General features: G+C 46.7%; 1 protein-coding gene across 4 annotated transcripts; it reads right to left on the bottom strand.

Annotated features, from left to right (window-relative positions):
- Positions 1-297: 297 nt before the first annotated feature.
- Positions 298-17,192, bottom strand: LUC7L (LUC7 like). 4 transcript variants are annotated; one of them, XM_052680379.1, is made up of 11 exons: positions 17,024-17,192; positions 16,563-16,633; positions 15,337-15,431; positions 10,440-10,538; positions 9,696-9,806; positions 8,870-9,013; positions 8,268-8,444; positions 7,343-7,431; positions 4,365-4,394; positions 3,313-3,477; positions 298-660 (listed from the first exon to the last, which is right to left on the bottom strand). In XM_052680379.1, the coding sequence occupies exons 4-11, from the start codon at positions 10,533-10,535 to the stop codon at positions 519-521; spliced, it is 954 nt and encodes a 317-aa protein (XP_052536339.1). In that variant the 5' UTR covers positions 10,536-10,538; positions 15,337-15,431; positions 16,563-16,633; positions 17,024-17,192; the 3' UTR covers positions 298-518. The 4 variants fall into 4 exon arrangements, with proteins under 4 accessions (XP_052536339.1, XP_052536336.1, XP_052536338.1 ...); XM_052680377.1 differs by lacking the exon at positions 16,563-16,633 and adding an exon at positions 1,955-2,016 and having other exon boundaries at positions 448-660; positions 17,024-17,189; XM_052680376.1 differs by lacking the exon at positions 16,563-16,633 and having other exon boundaries at positions 17,024-17,190.
- Positions 17,193-17,473: the final 281 nt, after the last annotated feature.

Here is a 17,473-nt window from a genome sequence, read left to right as displayed (position 1 = left end):
GCGAGGGCCAAACAGCACCTGGGACAGCAAGGCGCTGCTCAGGAGGTGTAAAAACGAGGTGGCTAAACACTGAAAGGAGGAAAGCAAGCTTTTCAATTCAACATGTACAAGCAAAGAAGAAGACATGAATCCAGTTAGAAGCAACGCTACTGCTGTTCTCAAATACCAACTGTGAAAAGAGGGAGGGAGGTCTCATGAAAAGGGCCCAAGTGTTAACAAACAGCACAGGTTTCCAACCACAGCACCATCTGCCCTGCTCATCGCAGCACCACAAACACAGCACGTGAGCCTCCCACCTGGATTGAAAACGAGCCGTCAGATTTATTGATTCCTACTAAAACAAAATCCTGTTAAACAGTACGGGACTGGGTGTCTCTACAAACTCACAGCTATCTGCCAAACAATAAAAATTCCAAACTACAAAAGATGAGTCGTATTCAGTAAATATAAATGGGAAATTTAGCCTTTGTGTAGAATGTTTATCGGACTATTTACAGTGCAACACCGATCGTTTGAGTTCAGATCTCGCCAGCTTCTCTCTCCTCTGATCTCTTGGAACGAGATTTGCCATTTGTGCTCTCGTGCCGCCTCTCAGAAGAGCTCTTCTCTTTCCTCTCTCTGTCTCGTGACTTCTCTCTTGAAGATCGATCCCTAGAAGATCTGAAGTACAAAGTAAACCATCGCTATATGCTTCAGCAGAAAGTATTTACATAGAATGCACATAAAAATGGGAAAATCTTTGCTACTGGGGCCACACTGTAACAGGTTTCTTATAGAAGTGTGCCTGGGTACTGCAGTGTCAGTAGTGGCACCCAAGATGGAAACTCTGGCCCCTCTACAAGCTTTTATGTAACAGAACACAGTTTTGCAGCACCGACTGCACTGTGCAGCCTCTGTCAGTCCCTCAAGGTGTTCCCTGCACCCCTGCTTAGTTTACTGGGCCATACTAAAGACTTCCAATCTTTTTCTCATCATCGTTTGTGTCTTTTACAGTGTTTTGCTTACACTCTAAGCTAGTGGCCTTTGCTCAACTGCTTTAAATGCCAACTGTATTCTTTGCATTCAAAGGCTTGCTCAGTCCTGGGCTTTTGTCACTTTGCATCTCGACAAGCGCAGTCTTTAACATCCTGGGTTCAAAGTCAGGATGACACAGGTTTATATTCAGAAACCACAGCAGGGACAAATCTTTTTACAACCTGCCCAAATGCAGATTTGCAGCAGCGCTTCGCTGTGTCAGCCCACTCAGAATGAAGCAGAGGGTTTCATACTAGGTCCAATTTTAGAAAGTTTTTATGCTGTATGATTCATGCCAACTGTAAATCAATCAGTCAGTCTGCTTATCAACTAGGTGCTGGCCCATCGCTGTCTCAAGCAGCCCATGGCCCTTCAGAACTAGGCAGAGCTTTCAGAGATCCTGCACAGCACACTGTTTTCTAGAGCTCAGTGTGCAGGTCCCTCTGCAGTCATAAGCAAAAGACCTGGTAGGTACCTTATGGACTCCAGCCTCCACTCAGGCTGATTCTAATCTTTGGAACTATTGCACAGTTATATTAAAACCTTACAGCCCTCTATATCACATCACATGTTGCTTTCATTATCTTACACGTGCCATTTAAGCACAAGACAGACGACAACACAAGTCTGTCTCATCTGATCAACTCTTTTCCCATCCCCACGCTGCCTGCTGCCCACAGCTCTCTTACCCTAAGACCTCCAAGTGAGCCTTCAGACCAGCAGAACCAGAACATACATTTCATGAATTCTCAGAGTAAAAACAGAAGCCACACTTTCAGGGATTAGGATTAGGGTTTCTCATTCACTTTTTGTTTCTTAAAATTGTCTCACCTCTCCCCAGCTCTCAGTAATTTTGTGGAAATATGTCAGCTAGCCAATCCACCTGCAGCTTCAACAGGCTGATCTGAATGTGTTCAAGGTTTTCAAAGTAATCCCTTACCTGCTCTTTAGTAATAGTTATTACAGGGTCTTCCTCACTTCCTAATTGTCCAAACTTCTTTTCTTTTTTTTTCCATGTTCAAGACAGATTTAAAAAAGGACTTTAGTATCTCAGCCATTGGAGTATCAACAGTATTTACAGCCCCCCCTCCCAACAGTTATTAACAGACATCTTTTTCAGACCATTATCCCCCTCCCATCAGGTGTCTTGAAAACCTCTTCTTACCCTTTAGCTCAAGTGACAAAATACACAACAGTAGGTTCGTTTCTAGAAGCATATTCTAGTGGTGGTCCCTAATCAGATGAGGCACTGCTGAAGCATTCATCTATTAACTGACAGCACTAAAATAAAGGCTAGATCTAACTTCAGCAAACACTTGGTTATATACTTGCCCCCAGGCTTAGAAAGGCTGCAGGGAAATGCAACGTTTCATTTCAGTCTTGCTAATACAACTACATATATAGGCTTGCTTCATCTTTCCTCCAACACAGTGGGTGTTTTGCTAAGTCTCAGAAGAGAGACTATAGGATTTCTCTTTGGTGACAGCAGAATGGTATACTCCTCATTACAGCTGTCTTTCTCCCCTCTCAACAGAAATTTCTAATAACTGTCTCTTAACCTGCTGTCTCATTACCCTAACAGAAGACTTCCCTTAGTTCCCAAATCATTCTACTCCACTTCTATTCCCCGTGCCACTGAGAGCAAGAAGCTGGGAAGCAGAAGAAAACCACAGAAATGTAATGCCAAAACTGCCTCTGTACTTGGCTTTTACACATCTGGGGAGACTGTGTGTGTGCTAGCAGGCCTTTGAGCTGCTGCTTATGCAGTTTCTCAAGGCTCAGCACTGCAGATCAGAGAATGACAGTTCTATCTCCTAGACTCTGCTCTTAAGCTGGGACCTTACTGTACAGTTACTGCTCTCACAGAAACATAGAATGGCCTGGGTTGAAAAGGACCACAATGATCATTCAGTTCCAACCCCCTGCTGTGTGCAGGTCGCCAACCAGCAGCCCAGGCTGCCCAGAGCCACATCCAGCCTGGCCTTGAATGCCTGCAGGGATGGGGCATCCACAGCCTCCATGGGCAACCTGTTCCAGTGCCTCACCACCCTCTGAGTGAAAAACTTCCTCCTCATATCCAACCTAAACCTGCCCTGTCTCAGTTTAAGACCATAAACATATGAAAGCATCTACAAACTGCCCCTGGGAAACACTGCTTTGGCTCGGGACCCAGTACAGGACACTGTAGCTCCCAGCTTGAGAAAGTGGTGGCAGTTTCACCCACTCTAAGGGATCAAAGGAGGCTCACTTACATCGGGGACTCCCCTTTTCAGAGGCACTCACGTGAGGAATACGTACTTGTGTTTGGAACTCCTGTCTCTGGAGCCCCGGCGGTGGCCTCTGCTGTGGCTGCGGGAGCGGCTCCGGTGGCGCCTGTGTCGGTCGCGGGACCTGGAGCGGGACTTCCGCCGCTCACGGGACGCCGACCTCGAGCGCCTTCGCCTCCTGTCCCGAGACCGGGATCTGCAGAGGGCACAGACTGCCTCAGATTCCAGAGTCAGGCCAGAGCGCTGGGTCTGCGCACCCGCGCCCCCCTCTCAGACCTTCCAGGCTAACAGGAATCCAGAGCAGCGGCCCCCGCCCCCTTTGCTGCCAACACAGAAGGCAAATCACCCGCAGGGCGAAGAGGCTCATTGCTGGGCTCACGCTACCAACAGGACCCCAAAGGGTCAATTCAAGTCGCTGGGAAGCTTATGAAAAAATCACTCCTGCTGCTGCTGTGTTGATGCCTAGAGCACAGCTTACCAACTGCAACACAGGCCTCGCTTAGGCTGAAGCAGTCATATGTGAAACTGCCATAACCTCTATGGCAGCCTGCTAAAGAGAGCGTCCCCCATGTGAAAACACTGCACTTTCAAAGCAGGTTTGCTTCCAGCTGCTCTAGAAACCAAATAAAGGGTGCCAACATCTATGTAAAACAGTAGAGGAGATCCAGGTACACAATCACTTATAGAATGTTGTCACACCATCAAGGCAAGCTCTTCACAGAGATGGGAGCTTTAGAAACACATCTCTGTATTTGTACACCTGAGATATTATATTAACAGGTACATTTCATACTTTAGAACTATCAAAGCATGTGAGACATTTATTGACAAAGACATTGAGAGCATTCTTAGGCTGGTAGTGCAGAGCACAGCTCCCTTTCTCTGGCTGGGCCAGCTCACTCCTGCCTTGCAGCTCAGCTGCTGACATTCAGCTGCACAGTACTGCAGAAGGGCCCAAGCAGAAGCTCCCATTTCTTTCAGGGAGCACAACGAGAAGACTGAGGCACAGCACCTACTCCATTTACAGGACCTCAGTAACTACATAAAAACACAAACAGGCATTTGGGAGCACTTCACACTCACCTTCGACGATCTCTATTTCTCGATCCAGACCTAGAAGGAAGAAGACAGTTAAGTGAGAGAAGGTATGGCAGGTTTTTATGTTTCTTTCCCCCAACAAACAACCCATTCACTCCTGCAGTTCTCAAAGGGAGCAAAACTGACACAGTAATTAAGATGTCAGTTTAAAAAGCTTGCCAAAAGGCCTAAAAACATCAGCTTCAGTTGCAGAGGGGAGGACAGGGGAAAGTTGTGTCACAGACTTGTCAAAAAAGCAAAGAACAGGACAGAAGCACCAGTCCCAACAGAGCTTGTTGGGACAGCTTACTGACTCCACAAAAAGCTTTCTGGTGAAGCAGGAAAGATCTACCATCCATTCCCACTCTGTTAATAAGTATTACAATGCACCCTTCTAACTTCAAATTTACCCTCCATGGCTTAACATCAGCTAGATGAACACTGTCATGAAAAAGTGCCACTCTCCAGCTAAGTGTGGGATAGGCACTGAACAGTGTTCTCATTTTGGTTCCTTTGAGGTGGCTGCACATTTTAAAAAAGAAATGGTTTTAATAAAGGAAAAATGCAGTGTTTTCTCTCTGATCACAAGGATTTAACAAACAATCAGTGGAAATTTCCATCAATTATTTTTTTCCTGCTTAGGAAAGATGAGCTGGAAAGAAAAGAAAAAAAGGAAGCAAATGTGAATAACTGTTACTGAACAGTAACAGAGATAGACTGGAAATTCTTCACCCAAGATTATATAAATCAAATTGAGAAGAATCATCCAGGCCTCATTCATTCTCACATCTCCATGGCACGCTCAGCTTAACAGCATGCCAGCTTCCCAGACAATTACAGTCTGAAGAGATCACTGAGTCACCAGCAACACCAAATAACACAGGACTGTCTTTATTTACCACTATGGGTGACAATCCAGTTCACTCATTTCTTTATGGAAATCAGCTCATTTGACAGATGAATTGAGTTATGGCTTTGCAAGCCCATATGGCTTCCGTGGCACGACACAGTGCCTGTAAGTCACCAAGACTTCTCAGAGTCAGGTGGCATTGTTCCCCTTACTGGATATCAGCACAGAGATGCTGCACATGAAGACGTGGCAGTCAGAGTTATGAAGGATCATTTTTTAAGTGGTTCTTTAAGTGTCAAGAGACTGCTTCTCAAGCAGAGCTTAAGTCAGTTGAAGTCACTGATGTGTTTTTGATGGAGAAACACCCCTGTAAGCATGGCAACGCGCAGCACCCAGAGCAGTGGGTACTTAGAAATCAAGAAAGCTGAGCTCTTGTCCCAGCATCCACTGGGAAAACTGTTTTCCTTCTTTGGGTCAAGTTCTCATTTCAGAGAAGAAAACTGACCTCCTCTATACATCACTCCTGGCTCCACAATGTGGTTTTCTTTAGCATCTGAATAGAAGAGCACAGAGGTGCCTCCATACAGAGTGAGGGCAAAGGCAGGCCACAATCTTTAAGTAGTGCAAAATACCAAACCAGCAAGGACTCAGACCCCAGGCCAATTCAACACAGTTCTTGCTCTGACACCAGGCAATCCACAGCAAGAGGGAACCTTTATAAAACACACTAACTAGAGAATGCACAACAATTTGGGGCTCATACCTTCACAAATCACTGAAACCACTAAGCCACAGACCACAGGAAGCCAAGCTGCCTCAGTTCTGGTACTTGTTTGCAAGCATTTCCAGAAACGTATATCCAGAGGCACACTGTGGTCATGCATCCCATGCATCTTGCAGCCAGATGGCTGAAATACTCTTCAGCTGACATCGAAAAAGAGCTTTCCACAGACAGCAAGGTGGCTCTTTGGATTCACAAAGGACAAGACTGTGAGGAGAAACATAGCACGTGACTGGGGAAGTGCTGTAACAAAAAGAACAGCACTCCTTCCTACTCAGGCACTTTCTTTGCATGACCAGGGCAAACAACCACCCTCTTCACACCACGCTGTTTAACTGAGTCACTTACGCACACAGAAGAATTTGTTTTTCCAGTTTAGCTGGAAGGAGGCTTGTCATGAGAACACCAACAGTGCAGCCACTCTGTATGGGAATGTGCCTGAACCACTGATCGAGCACCTGGGGAAAGGACCAGTGAGCCCAGGGAGCACAGGTGAAGGCAATTCAGCTGCGTGATGGGAAGGGCTGGAGCCTGGCTGCACCTCTCTTAGACCTCATTTAAGGGCTGACTGCCTCTGAGGAAGGATCTCTTTATGGAGAGCCCTCCTTGGTGGAGTTTTCCTCTGTGAATCTGGCATCTTCTGATACAAGTAAGCAATCTTCTTCTCTTATAGCACCTTTCTATTGTGCTGATCCTTTGGTCGCTGCATCTCTGGTGAAACACCTTTTCCCATCCCACTGATCTGTCCAATTGCTACACAGTCCCACAGCTCAAGGATTATACACACGTGAGCAGAAAGTGACACACGTGGCAATGAACATCAGAAACAGCCACTCCTTGGGATTCCTCTGAGCAGAACAGCTTGAGGATGTCCTGGGAAGTGTTCTCCAAAACTGTGCCAGAAGTGCCTTGCTGTTACTGTAGAAAACTCTCTGAATAAGACAGGCAGCTTGCCACCTGGCTCACAGATACTGGCTTCGCTCTGTTGTCACCTCCTAGCCTCGAACCAAGGAAGGCTGTCCCAGGAATTCTGGTAGAGCTATTTGAGCATTCATGTTAAGTCTTCCCATTTGGGTGCACTCAGTGAAGTCACCTCATCCAGACTCCAAAGAGACAGGGACTAGACCAATAAAAGCCTGAAGTCTCTTGTGAGCTTCTGTTTTCAGACAGAGGAGGTTACAATTACTCTGATGCGGGGATTTTGTGCATTATTTTTAATTGAATGCCAAGGTGCCCACACAGCATCCACAGCACATCCAACAGCTGATGCAGCAACAGCTGCTGATTTCCTGCAGTAAGAAGTCGGATTATTTCAAAACCAGCTTCACAAAACAGTTAGCAGCTTTCACTCACCGCCTGCCCATCCTCTCCTCTCGTTCCCTCTCTTCTCTCCGTCTCAAACGATCCTGGTTTCTCTTCTCTTGCTTTTCTGCCACTGTTTTCTAGAAAAAAAAAGTTCACATCATACCTCAGTATAAGTAGCATGTCAGACAGATCTGCAGGGAGCTTACTCAGGCAGTAAGATAAACAACAGTTTCACTGCGTTCTTTGTGCTAGCCAAGATCTTTATCAAGGTTCACTGTCAACTTCACTGACAAACACTGGCACAAGAAACGTCACTCCACACACCTGTTTTGGGCACCTGTGCTGTAAGAAATGAATCTGCATGCTGTGAGCCCAGGGGCTGTCCTACCACACTTAGAAACCACACAACAGAACAGTGCAGTAGCCCAGTGTCAATGATCAGTGAAGGCACTGACCTCAACACAAACAAAAACTGCACAGGAACCACAACTCTTACTCAAGGAGGTTAAAGGTTCCAGTTTGCAAGCATGGCCAACAGAGCAATTCCATTACAAACCCTTCCAGAAAACTTCAACACTTCAGCTGCTGCAGACCTTAATCACTGACAGCACTGTATGAAACTCCAGTTAAAGCACTTCACTGAAGGAACCCAAAGTGCCCTCCGATAGTCAGAAATGAAGCAAAGGGTGACAAATTTCAGCCAAACCAATGGAAAAGACCATTGGTGCAGTCATATGCAAGGAAGGAATTACAGCAGTGGTCTAATTCTAATTAAAGTTTTTCCATTACACAGAAACTGCAGAACAGAACCCAAGATAGGACTAAGCAAACTTGCATTTGAAGTTTCAGGGGTTCTGACATCAGAAACTTCTGGGCTTGTATAGGCATTCTGCAAAGAATTCTGTATGAAAGTACTGTATGTACTGAATACCTTCAGAACTACAAGGAAAAGGTTTAAAACAGACAAGATTACCCTCAGCTGATCCAGTTTCTCACGAATCTGAATGAAACCCAAGTGTAATTTGCCTCCAAAGTGGTCAGCAAGACGCCGGTCATTGTCATGGAGACCAAGATATGCTGAACAGACTTCACACACACGCAGCTTTTGCTGTTGGAAGCTGGATGCAGGCATTGAATTTCGGTATTCTTCCTGAAGGGAGACAAAAAACAACAAAAATAACAGGCAAGTGTCAATTGTGACCTCGAGGGAACGTCCTGCAAAGAACTGCCCTGATGCTTTCAAGGATCATTAAAAGCACCCTCAATACAAAGGAGGTACCATGCAAAACACCGTGAGCACAGCTAACCTGACATTCTATCCCTGCAGGAGCACTGACCAAATATTTCAGAACAACTGCCACCTCCCCAGTCATCTCTCTTCACCAGATAAGAGTTTCTACAAAGCTTTTCTTCACTTACCACACTACCCTGCCAGCTGCTTGCTGACACACTGCTGGCATTGAAAGAGGAGATGCTGGTGAAGTAGAAAAAGAGGTAGGAACCACCCTGGTGTCTGTCACGGACTCAGCCCAACTCAATCACCTACTACACATCACAGGACAACCAAGGCCATACCTCTGCCTCTTTCTTTTTTGCTCGGACTTTTTCCACTTCCATCAGGATCTTCTGAGACTCATCAACATTCCCTTCAGCTCCCAGCTGTTCAGCTTTCGCTAGGAGTTTTCCAATGTCTTCGTTCAGTTCGTGCACCTTCTCTGCCTAAAGAAAACAGCTGTTTTTTGTTTCATTTCTTTACAAAACAGAGAAGAAAATCTTGCAAAAGACTGCAGGGCAACTTCTCCTTTTTCCCTTAGAAAACTAAGAACATCTACTGTTTTGTGTAAGCTGTTGTTATAGAAGAAGACCATAAAACTTCCAAAGTCTCAACAAAAAAGGACTGGTGTGCCCAGTACAGGCAGCGCAGTCACAGACAGCGAAGGGAGAAAACATACATGGACAGGACATCATCAGCTCTGCTGCAAACAGTGGCACATTCCTGGCTTACAGGACAGGAGGCACCACAAATCCAGCTTCAGAAATGTTTTGTATTGTCCCACTGAAAGAAGTTCCCAAAGAGGAAACCACAGGACCATTTGCTACATGGAAAGGCAATGATTACAAGACGGATTTACTATTTTAAGCTGCCACACAAACACTGAATAGGAAGGAAAACCTACATATATCGTAGCCACAATTAAGCAATATATTTTAGAGTTGATATTTTACCTTACTTTTGCCCTTGGAACCAAGTTTATCACAAGAACAGCCAGAGCAGCATTTGAAGGTGATGGCTCAAATGCACGAAGTCTTTATTGAGCATAACTTCCAGAATCGAGCAACAGCAGAACATCAGTGCTCTTGCACAGACTTTCAGAACAAAGGCTAAATGAGAGGACCATACCTTGGCAGACACTTCAGCACTGATCTCTTCCTGCGTCTCAGCCAGGCGCTTTTTGGCCAGTTCTGTTCTCCTGTCACACTCAGCAATGAAGGACTCCAGGTGATCCATAGCCTGCACGTTCAAACAACTGTCAGTCCACGTGCTCTGTGCCAGAGCGACAGCCAGCAGCTAGGGCTGCAACCCACAACACCACAGTGCACAGCCAGCCTCAAAAATGGGCACAAAGGATGCTTTGCAGAACTAAAATTCGATCCCTGCCCCTAAGTCTGTCATCTACAGCTCTGCACTGCAACTTCCAGTGGGTGAGCAACAGATGAAAGCATAAAAAGCACTGCATGAAACGAGAAGGCAAATGTTCTTCCACTTGATTTGTTTCACTACAGAAAGCTAAACGTGGCCAAAAGCAAAACGACTGAGCAAAAGCTTGTAACATTCGTTCTCCTGCTGGGACAGGCCACCAGGTTACAGCGACCTGCTACAGAGCAGCAGGTGTGGGATGCAAGGAATGCCCAAAGAGCCTCCCAGCTGGCTGCACTGGTTTGGTTACAAGAGTCAGAATTAATTTTGCAATTTAAAGTCAGCAGCAAGATGATGTTTGGGAAGGGGCAGGACATTTTTGCCACATCAAATAACGTGATTAACTGAAACACAATAGAACACCCAGTTCTATGGGTCAGCCAACGATTTCAAGAGGCAGTTTCCATAAAAACCAACAAAACCAAACAAAAAAGTCCCCATACTTACATCCAGCTCAAAAAACAGATCTCTCTCTTTACTTGCAATCTCATAATCTGCTCTCAGTGCCAAGTCATGGATCTTTGTGCACTCTCCCAGGTCCATTCTCTGTTTAAAAGGAAAATATATGTAAGAAAACTCCATTATGGCAATAAGCTGAAAATATGTAACTCTTGACAAGTTTATCATATCAAAATAAAACTTCTTTGGGAAGAAGAGCTTCCTCTTAACCTATCAGTAACAGAACTAGCCAGAAGAATCACGTTTGCTAGAACCACTTCTCTAGGTGTCCTTCCAACAATATCAAAGTACCTCAAATACCTCAAGTCCAGACCCACCCCTGCTTCAGGTCACAGCATGGCCTTGGAAATTGCTGGGAGGGCACATCAAGCTACAGCAGGAGCTCCTTCAACAGACACCAAACACAAACACCTCCTGTTTAGAAGCTACAGCACAGCAAACACATAGCTGTGTACCCTAAGTTTAAAGCTCACACAGAAGAGTGTATCTGTATCAGAAAGAGCCTTGATGGCATACTGAAAGACAGCAAACCATAGAACACAGATGGAATGCCTCCTAGCAAGGGCAAGGGGATTTACAGTAAGCAGGGGTACGGCCAGTAGGAAAGCACAGCACCATGCTCAGCTACAGCAGATCCTAACTCTGCAGCTAGCCCTTCCTGCTTTCAGCTACTGCTGGGACTTTAAACCCACCAGTTCAATGCTGATTTCTCTGCATCAGGTCATTTTGATGTCTCTATCTAATGACAGACTCCACGAGAGCATCTCCTTTCTTGGAAAACCCTGACTTGCATGCTGCTATTCACTTCCATTGCAGATAATGCTATTTAAATCTGGTTGGTTTCCCAACTCTAGTAGCTAATGGCCAAATAACTGAATTATGCTCTCAAAATGTGGAAATTGCATTTGTATGCTATCAATATGTAAAGGAGAACATTTCTCTATTCTTAAAATAGAGAAAGAGCACACCATTTCTGAAAGTCAAAACAACAAAAGGCCTGAGTGTGGGCCACAGGCAGCAGCACAAGCAGCGGGGCATGTGCCGGCTCACAAGGAACATCCCAGCACCATTCCTCTTCTCTCCTGGCATCAAGGAGAAAATCCTAGACAGAACTGCAGGAAAAGCTAAATACAGCTCCACTGGGATCAGCACAGAAGCCACCAGCATCACCCCAAAGCAAAGCTGGGGATTGCCAAGGACAGGTTATGAAGCAGTGCGTTCCAACAGCAGCAATGGACGTGCTGAGAATGAAGCAAAGCCATCAAAGCTCCACCAGGTAATGCTTGGGTTTTCAGCAGTTATCTGCATTATTAATTCCTTTAATAATTCAAGATGACTTGTCACTATTTAGTCTCACTCATTTCACTCACATTTACCAAAAACAGGAGGCACTGACAGCAGGCTCAGATCCTGCATTCAGGAACAGCGTTGTGAGCTCTAATGGTGGGTATTTAATGCCTACAAAAAACAGTTGTTCCAGTACTTTTAGAGCTTAATAACGTTCATCTTCAGGCAAAACTCTTGAAGAAATGCTGAAGAGCTACTGGAATTTTACCATAAGAAAAACTTAGTAAACATCAGAGCATTACATGAGTTAATTTTTTTATTCTTATAGTTACTCTACTGCAATCTCTTTACAATATAGGGAGAAAGAGCAACGCTCCACAGGATTGTTACAGATCATAGGTTATCTCCTGTGAACTCTCCTGGCAAGCTGAGCCACTCACTCCACTTCAGAGAAGGGGCTCCAGCAGAAGGCTTCAGCAGAGCCACCGTGTTCTGTATTCCTCTCACTCTTTGTTAAAAGGCAGCAAGTCTCTCAATCTCTTCTGCCAGGGAAAACGTCCAGGTGTCACTGGCATACAAACCTCAAGACTTCCTTCAAATCCTTTGATGTGATCTCTATGCACGGAGATTTCCTCATGGATCGCTCACCTCAGCTGAGATCACTGCTAGCCTTTCTGTTTCAAAGACTCCTCTTGTCTCACCAGGGAGGCCTGGCACCAAATACTCAGACTTTCCAGCAGGGGCTGTGACTTGCTCCAATCAATACCCATGGCTGGTCTGTGGCACAGATACTTAAGATGGCAGAGCCTGAGTAAAGCCTTAACTCCCCACTCAGACACAGACCAAACGTGTTCAGATGTCAGTGGTAACAAATCCCCCTTATGTTTGCTGCACAACCCACTTCCTGAGGTCTCCTCTGAGTACCACTGCTAGACTGTTAATTCACCAGTCTCCTTCCATGAGGAACATTGCTCAGATGTAATTGTGGCTCTAGCGATTTGCCCAGCCAAAAAAACAGGAGCACAAATACTCACAAAATAATCCTGCAACCTACAGGTTTCAGCTCTCTCACCTCCCGCTGGGGGACACAGTAACTTCCTTGAATACAATTTCCAAGTACTGCTCCACCTGCACAGCTTCTGGGCTCATCCATCCACTCATCAGCAGAGACAGAAATCACAGAATGTGCTGCAGTACTTCCACGAGCAGCAAAGCACCTACTGCTCCCTGCAAAGCTCCCTGCAGGCCACTAACCTCCACGTCAAGTCTCTCCTGGTACCTGGCTACAAGAAACATCAACTTGCATTCCCCCAGAATTGCCCTCCTTTCCCATGGAGACCAAAAAGAAAACCAGGGTAATGAAAAGTTCAGATGGAAAAACAATAGCAGTAATCACAAGAATATGCCAAATAACACTACAGCCCTCACCCCCAGGCACACTGGCCCACTTGAACAAAGCAAATGCATCTTCTGCAGCTGTCAGGAACATTCCAGAATGTTCCCCAAAATCTGAGTCTTTCCTACCCTACACCTGAAGGTCAGTGAGGGGATGTGATCGTATCTCACTGAGCACTGCTACTGACCAGATCCAGTTCCCTGCTCATCTCCAACCAGCCTCCCACTAAGAAACAGCTGCATACACGAAGGATGCAGCAGTAACAATGCCTTCAGGAGAAAGGATGCATCACAGCTGTTACCAGAAAGCTCAGAACATCTGCTGGAAGTTGCCAAGGAGCTCCAAGGTCCTGACTTTTTCGATAACACACATCCAGAGATGGATGTCACCCCATTCAGTTAAGGCTGATTCACCCATCAGTTCCTTCATTACCAGAGCACCATAAGATGCCAGTAGACCTGTCTGGACGCACAATGAAAGCCTGCATGATTCATTCTGTGCTGGCAGCACTGACAGCTGAACTGCTGATCCTGTTCCAGACCTGGCTTGTTCTCTCCAAACAGACCTGTGGCACCAATGCATTTTCTCACTCCCAAGAATCTACTGTTAGTGGTGCACAGAGCTCCTCAACCACTTCAAGGCCACCACAACATCATTTGGGTGATCCACGAGAACACCTGTGTAGCAGCAGTCCTCCTTGCTCCTGGGTGCTTCTCCAACCCAGGACATTCAGAACACACTTCAAACCCCAGGCTTCCTCCGTGCCTTGTCACCAGTTGCAAACAGTCCCTCACACTGCTTCGTTCAACCCCTTCAAATCACCATCGACTTTCTGCTGGAAAAATGCTGGAAGAGCAGAAGGCACCACACGTCTTCAAAGCACACCTAGGCTCCAAAAACCTGCTAAGAGTCTCACGTTCAAAAAACTATACCCTAACCCACCTTGGTTCACACGAAGAATGGAAGTGAGCAGAAGTGATCTCAGAAGCTTTAAAAATCTGAAACAGAAGTGAGGTGACACGGAAACTGATGCAGTGATAGAAAATACACCTGAGCTTCCAAATTTGGCCCTGCATCCCTTAGGACACTTTGAAAACACAAAAGATTTGCGTTCCATTCTTCCAGACTTACCCTAAATGGCAGCAACAGCCATTTAGAAGTGAAGTCTGCCTGCTCAGAGCCAAGGCAGTGCTTGGTAAAGCTCTCCCTGGCAGCACTGCCGTGCCACCCTGCCACCACAGCAGTGTAATACCAGCCCTTCCCTCTGCTGGGAACCCACATGTCAAACCCCAGCTCGTGAAATGACACAATGAAGGGCTATAAACAAGGACTGCAGTTAAAAATAAAAACCTGGTTAAGTGGATGGACAACATGAAACGTCACAGCATTTAGAGAGAAACAGTGTTATTCATCTCCATCCTGCAATTAAGCAATGCAATAATTACCAAAGCCCTACACTGTTTTCTTTTGAAAGCTGGATTGCATCTTTCATCCGGGCACTGAATCGGATTCTTACTGCACAACATCTTGTTGTTACCACATCACCTTCTGCTCTCACAGAGAACATCTGAGCCAAGCCTCTGAAACGTGGCCAGCTGTATCCCCAGAGGGCACCAGTGAAGGAAACTGTTCCAGCTGTTTGAAAGCAGTCAGGCAGAGCAACATACCTGTCACACCAACAAAATAAAGACAAAGCTGGCCTGAGCTGTAACCCGCCATTATATGCCAACCCTTTATGATGAAAAAGCTGAAATTCCACTGGGAGAATATCACCTGCTTTACAAAAGGAGACTGAAAAGCTCTGAGGATTGAGGGTTATTGCAGCTCGTGAGGTTTGCCAAGCTGAAGATGCAGCACCCAGGACAGCAGGCTGGCTGCCCTAGGCTCCGATCCCATGACCCCCACAGGACGAGCTTCACATCCTAATTACCACAAGCTGTCAAAACAGAAATAAGCTTGCAACTTCACATCAGCTGTGATAGAAAAAGCAGTGTGGATGAATTCAGAGTACACCTGACTGTAATGGTTCCAAAGACAGCGTGGAAACTGAGATGAAAATGGCTGGCTGTTCCTAAGGCAAGGGAAGTCTGACATTTCCCAGGCTGCATCTGCTAGAAAATACTTTGGGTGGCACAGAGAAGCCCTGAAGAGCTGTGCCAACTTCTGCCTTACCAGAATTCCTTATTCCAGAGGAATACTTACTGTTCCTGCCAGGATATCATGTGGACAGCAATCCAGGAGGTGGCTCTTGCAGACACGATCGTCTGTAAACTTCACCCTTTGCCTGGTTTCATCTCCTGAAATTCATTTGTGGTTTTAAATAAGGAGACATTAGAACACTGACAGGAGAACAGAAACATCGGTATGATCACTTCACCTCAATATGCAGATTAAAATACTTGGTGTTCCTGCTCCCCAGAATTACTTGGAGGGTGACAGGATATTCTGGAAAACTTGTAGTTGGCAGCAAATGCCATTTTAGCATTTATTCATCGTACACCATGTTAAACACAGTGTTGGCGAGCCAAATAACGTCCAAGGCCTGTCATCCATATAAAGAGACTGCACAGCCCACAGAGGAAAAGGAGACAGTCTGGCTCAGAGCCAACGCTTTTGGTTGTTTTATCCCCCCTTTTGTTTTGCCATAACGAAGGGGCAGGAGATACTGAAACCCAAGCTAGCAGAGGGCCACGAATCACAAAATAAGGCTGCGCTGGGCAGTTGGGTTTGACTGTTCGTTTGTTTTCTTTTTATAGGCAACTGCTATTTGTTAATCTGATGATTAAGACATCAGTCCATTTGGTCTCAATACCAAGTCTGCAGTGTGTTTTCCAAGGCCGTGAAATGCTGCATCTCGTAGGTCTCGGCCCGGAGCACGAAGCGCACTTCCCACCCTCCTCCCGCCCTCAGGAGACATTTTACACTCAGGAGCCACTTCAACAAGACAGTATCAGAAAAGCAAAAAAAGAAAATGAAAAATAAAAAAGAAACAAAGTTAGTCAATACACACTGCGAGCTCCAACATATACTATACCCATCTGCATTCTTCAAGACCTCAGCTGCAGAATTTTATGCCCACTGTTGAAAAGTTTTAAAGGAAAAGCTTTCTTGCCCACACCTGCAGTAAGGAAGTCAGGGGAACGATACATAAAAGTAAAGGCAAAGTGGTAATGGTATGTGACAGTTTTAAAGCTAAGCTGTGTATACGACACAGGTGTGTAGTACTCAATAGGAATAGGGTTCGCAAGCATCCAGGAATTGTGTCTACTGAAAATGGTTTTTCTTTCTTTCTTTCTAAACTACACTTTTAAAGTTACTGGTGGGGAGGAAAAAAAAAAAAAAAAAAAAAAGCAAACACTTTTTTTGGGTTTTTTTTTCTTTTTTTTTTTTTTTTGTTATAACAGCTTTAAAAATTGGTTGTGACTCACGGCTCGATGAACATGAGGCTTTTCTGCAACTCCCTTGCAGATTGATGTAGGCAGGCAAAGATACACTGAACCTTTATAAATAAAATAGAGGGGCCACAATTGTTCAGTTTGTATGAAATAAAATATATGGGAAGCAATTCAACAGCAACTCAATACACGAAAAGAGAGAAAGGCACTTATTCACTTACGAAACAAAGTGCAAAGGACCTGAGCAGCCCCGCTACGAGGCGGATCGGAGCGCTCGGGCGATACGAACCGCAGCGCTCCGCACGGCGGGGCACCTACCTACCGCTGCGACCCGACGGGCACGGCTGGCAGGGCAGGGCGGGGCGGGGCGAGGCGGCCACCCCCCCCGCGGCCCCCAGCCCCGACGCCGGCCCGAGGGCCGCGGGCGGAGGCGGACCGGGCCCCACTCGGCCGCCAGGCCGCGGTTCCTGCAGGCCCCGCCCGCCCCTACTCACCGTCCCGGGCCGTGCCCATCAGCTGGTCCAGCAGGGCCCGCATCTGCGCCTGGGCCGACATGGCGGGCGCGGGGCCGCGGGGCGCGGCGGGAGGGAAGGAGGGAGAGAGGGAGGAGGGCGGCGGCGGCGGCGGCCTCAACTGCGGCTCCGACCTCGGCCTCGGCGGCGGCGACGCACGACGAGCGCTGGGCGGAAGTGGCCCCTCCCGGCGGCGCGCGGCATGCTGGGATGTGTAGTTCTGCGGGGGGCGGGGAATGCGGGCTGGGCCGCGCTGGGCTGCACCAGGACAGGCCGCGCCAGCCCCTGCCAGGACGTGCTGGGCTGTGCCAAAGTGGGCCAGGCCCTGCCAACCGCTGCCAGGTCATGCTAAGCTATACCAGACCAGGCCAATCTCTGCCAGGCCATAGTGAGCTCTGCTGGGCCATATGCTGAACCTGAACGTGTACCAGG

This window comes from Tympanuchus pallidicinctus, unplaced genomic scaffold (assembly GCF_026119805.1).
Source record: "Tympanuchus pallidicinctus isolate F22 unplaced genomic scaffold, pur_lepc_1.0 scaffold18, whole genome shotgun sequence".
NCBI classification, from domain to species: domain Eukaryota; kingdom Metazoa; phylum Chordata; class Aves; order Galliformes; family Phasianidae; genus Tympanuchus; species Tympanuchus pallidicinctus.
Note: the sequence above shows the minus strand (reverse complement) of the source record. Positions and strands in the feature narration are given on the sequence as shown.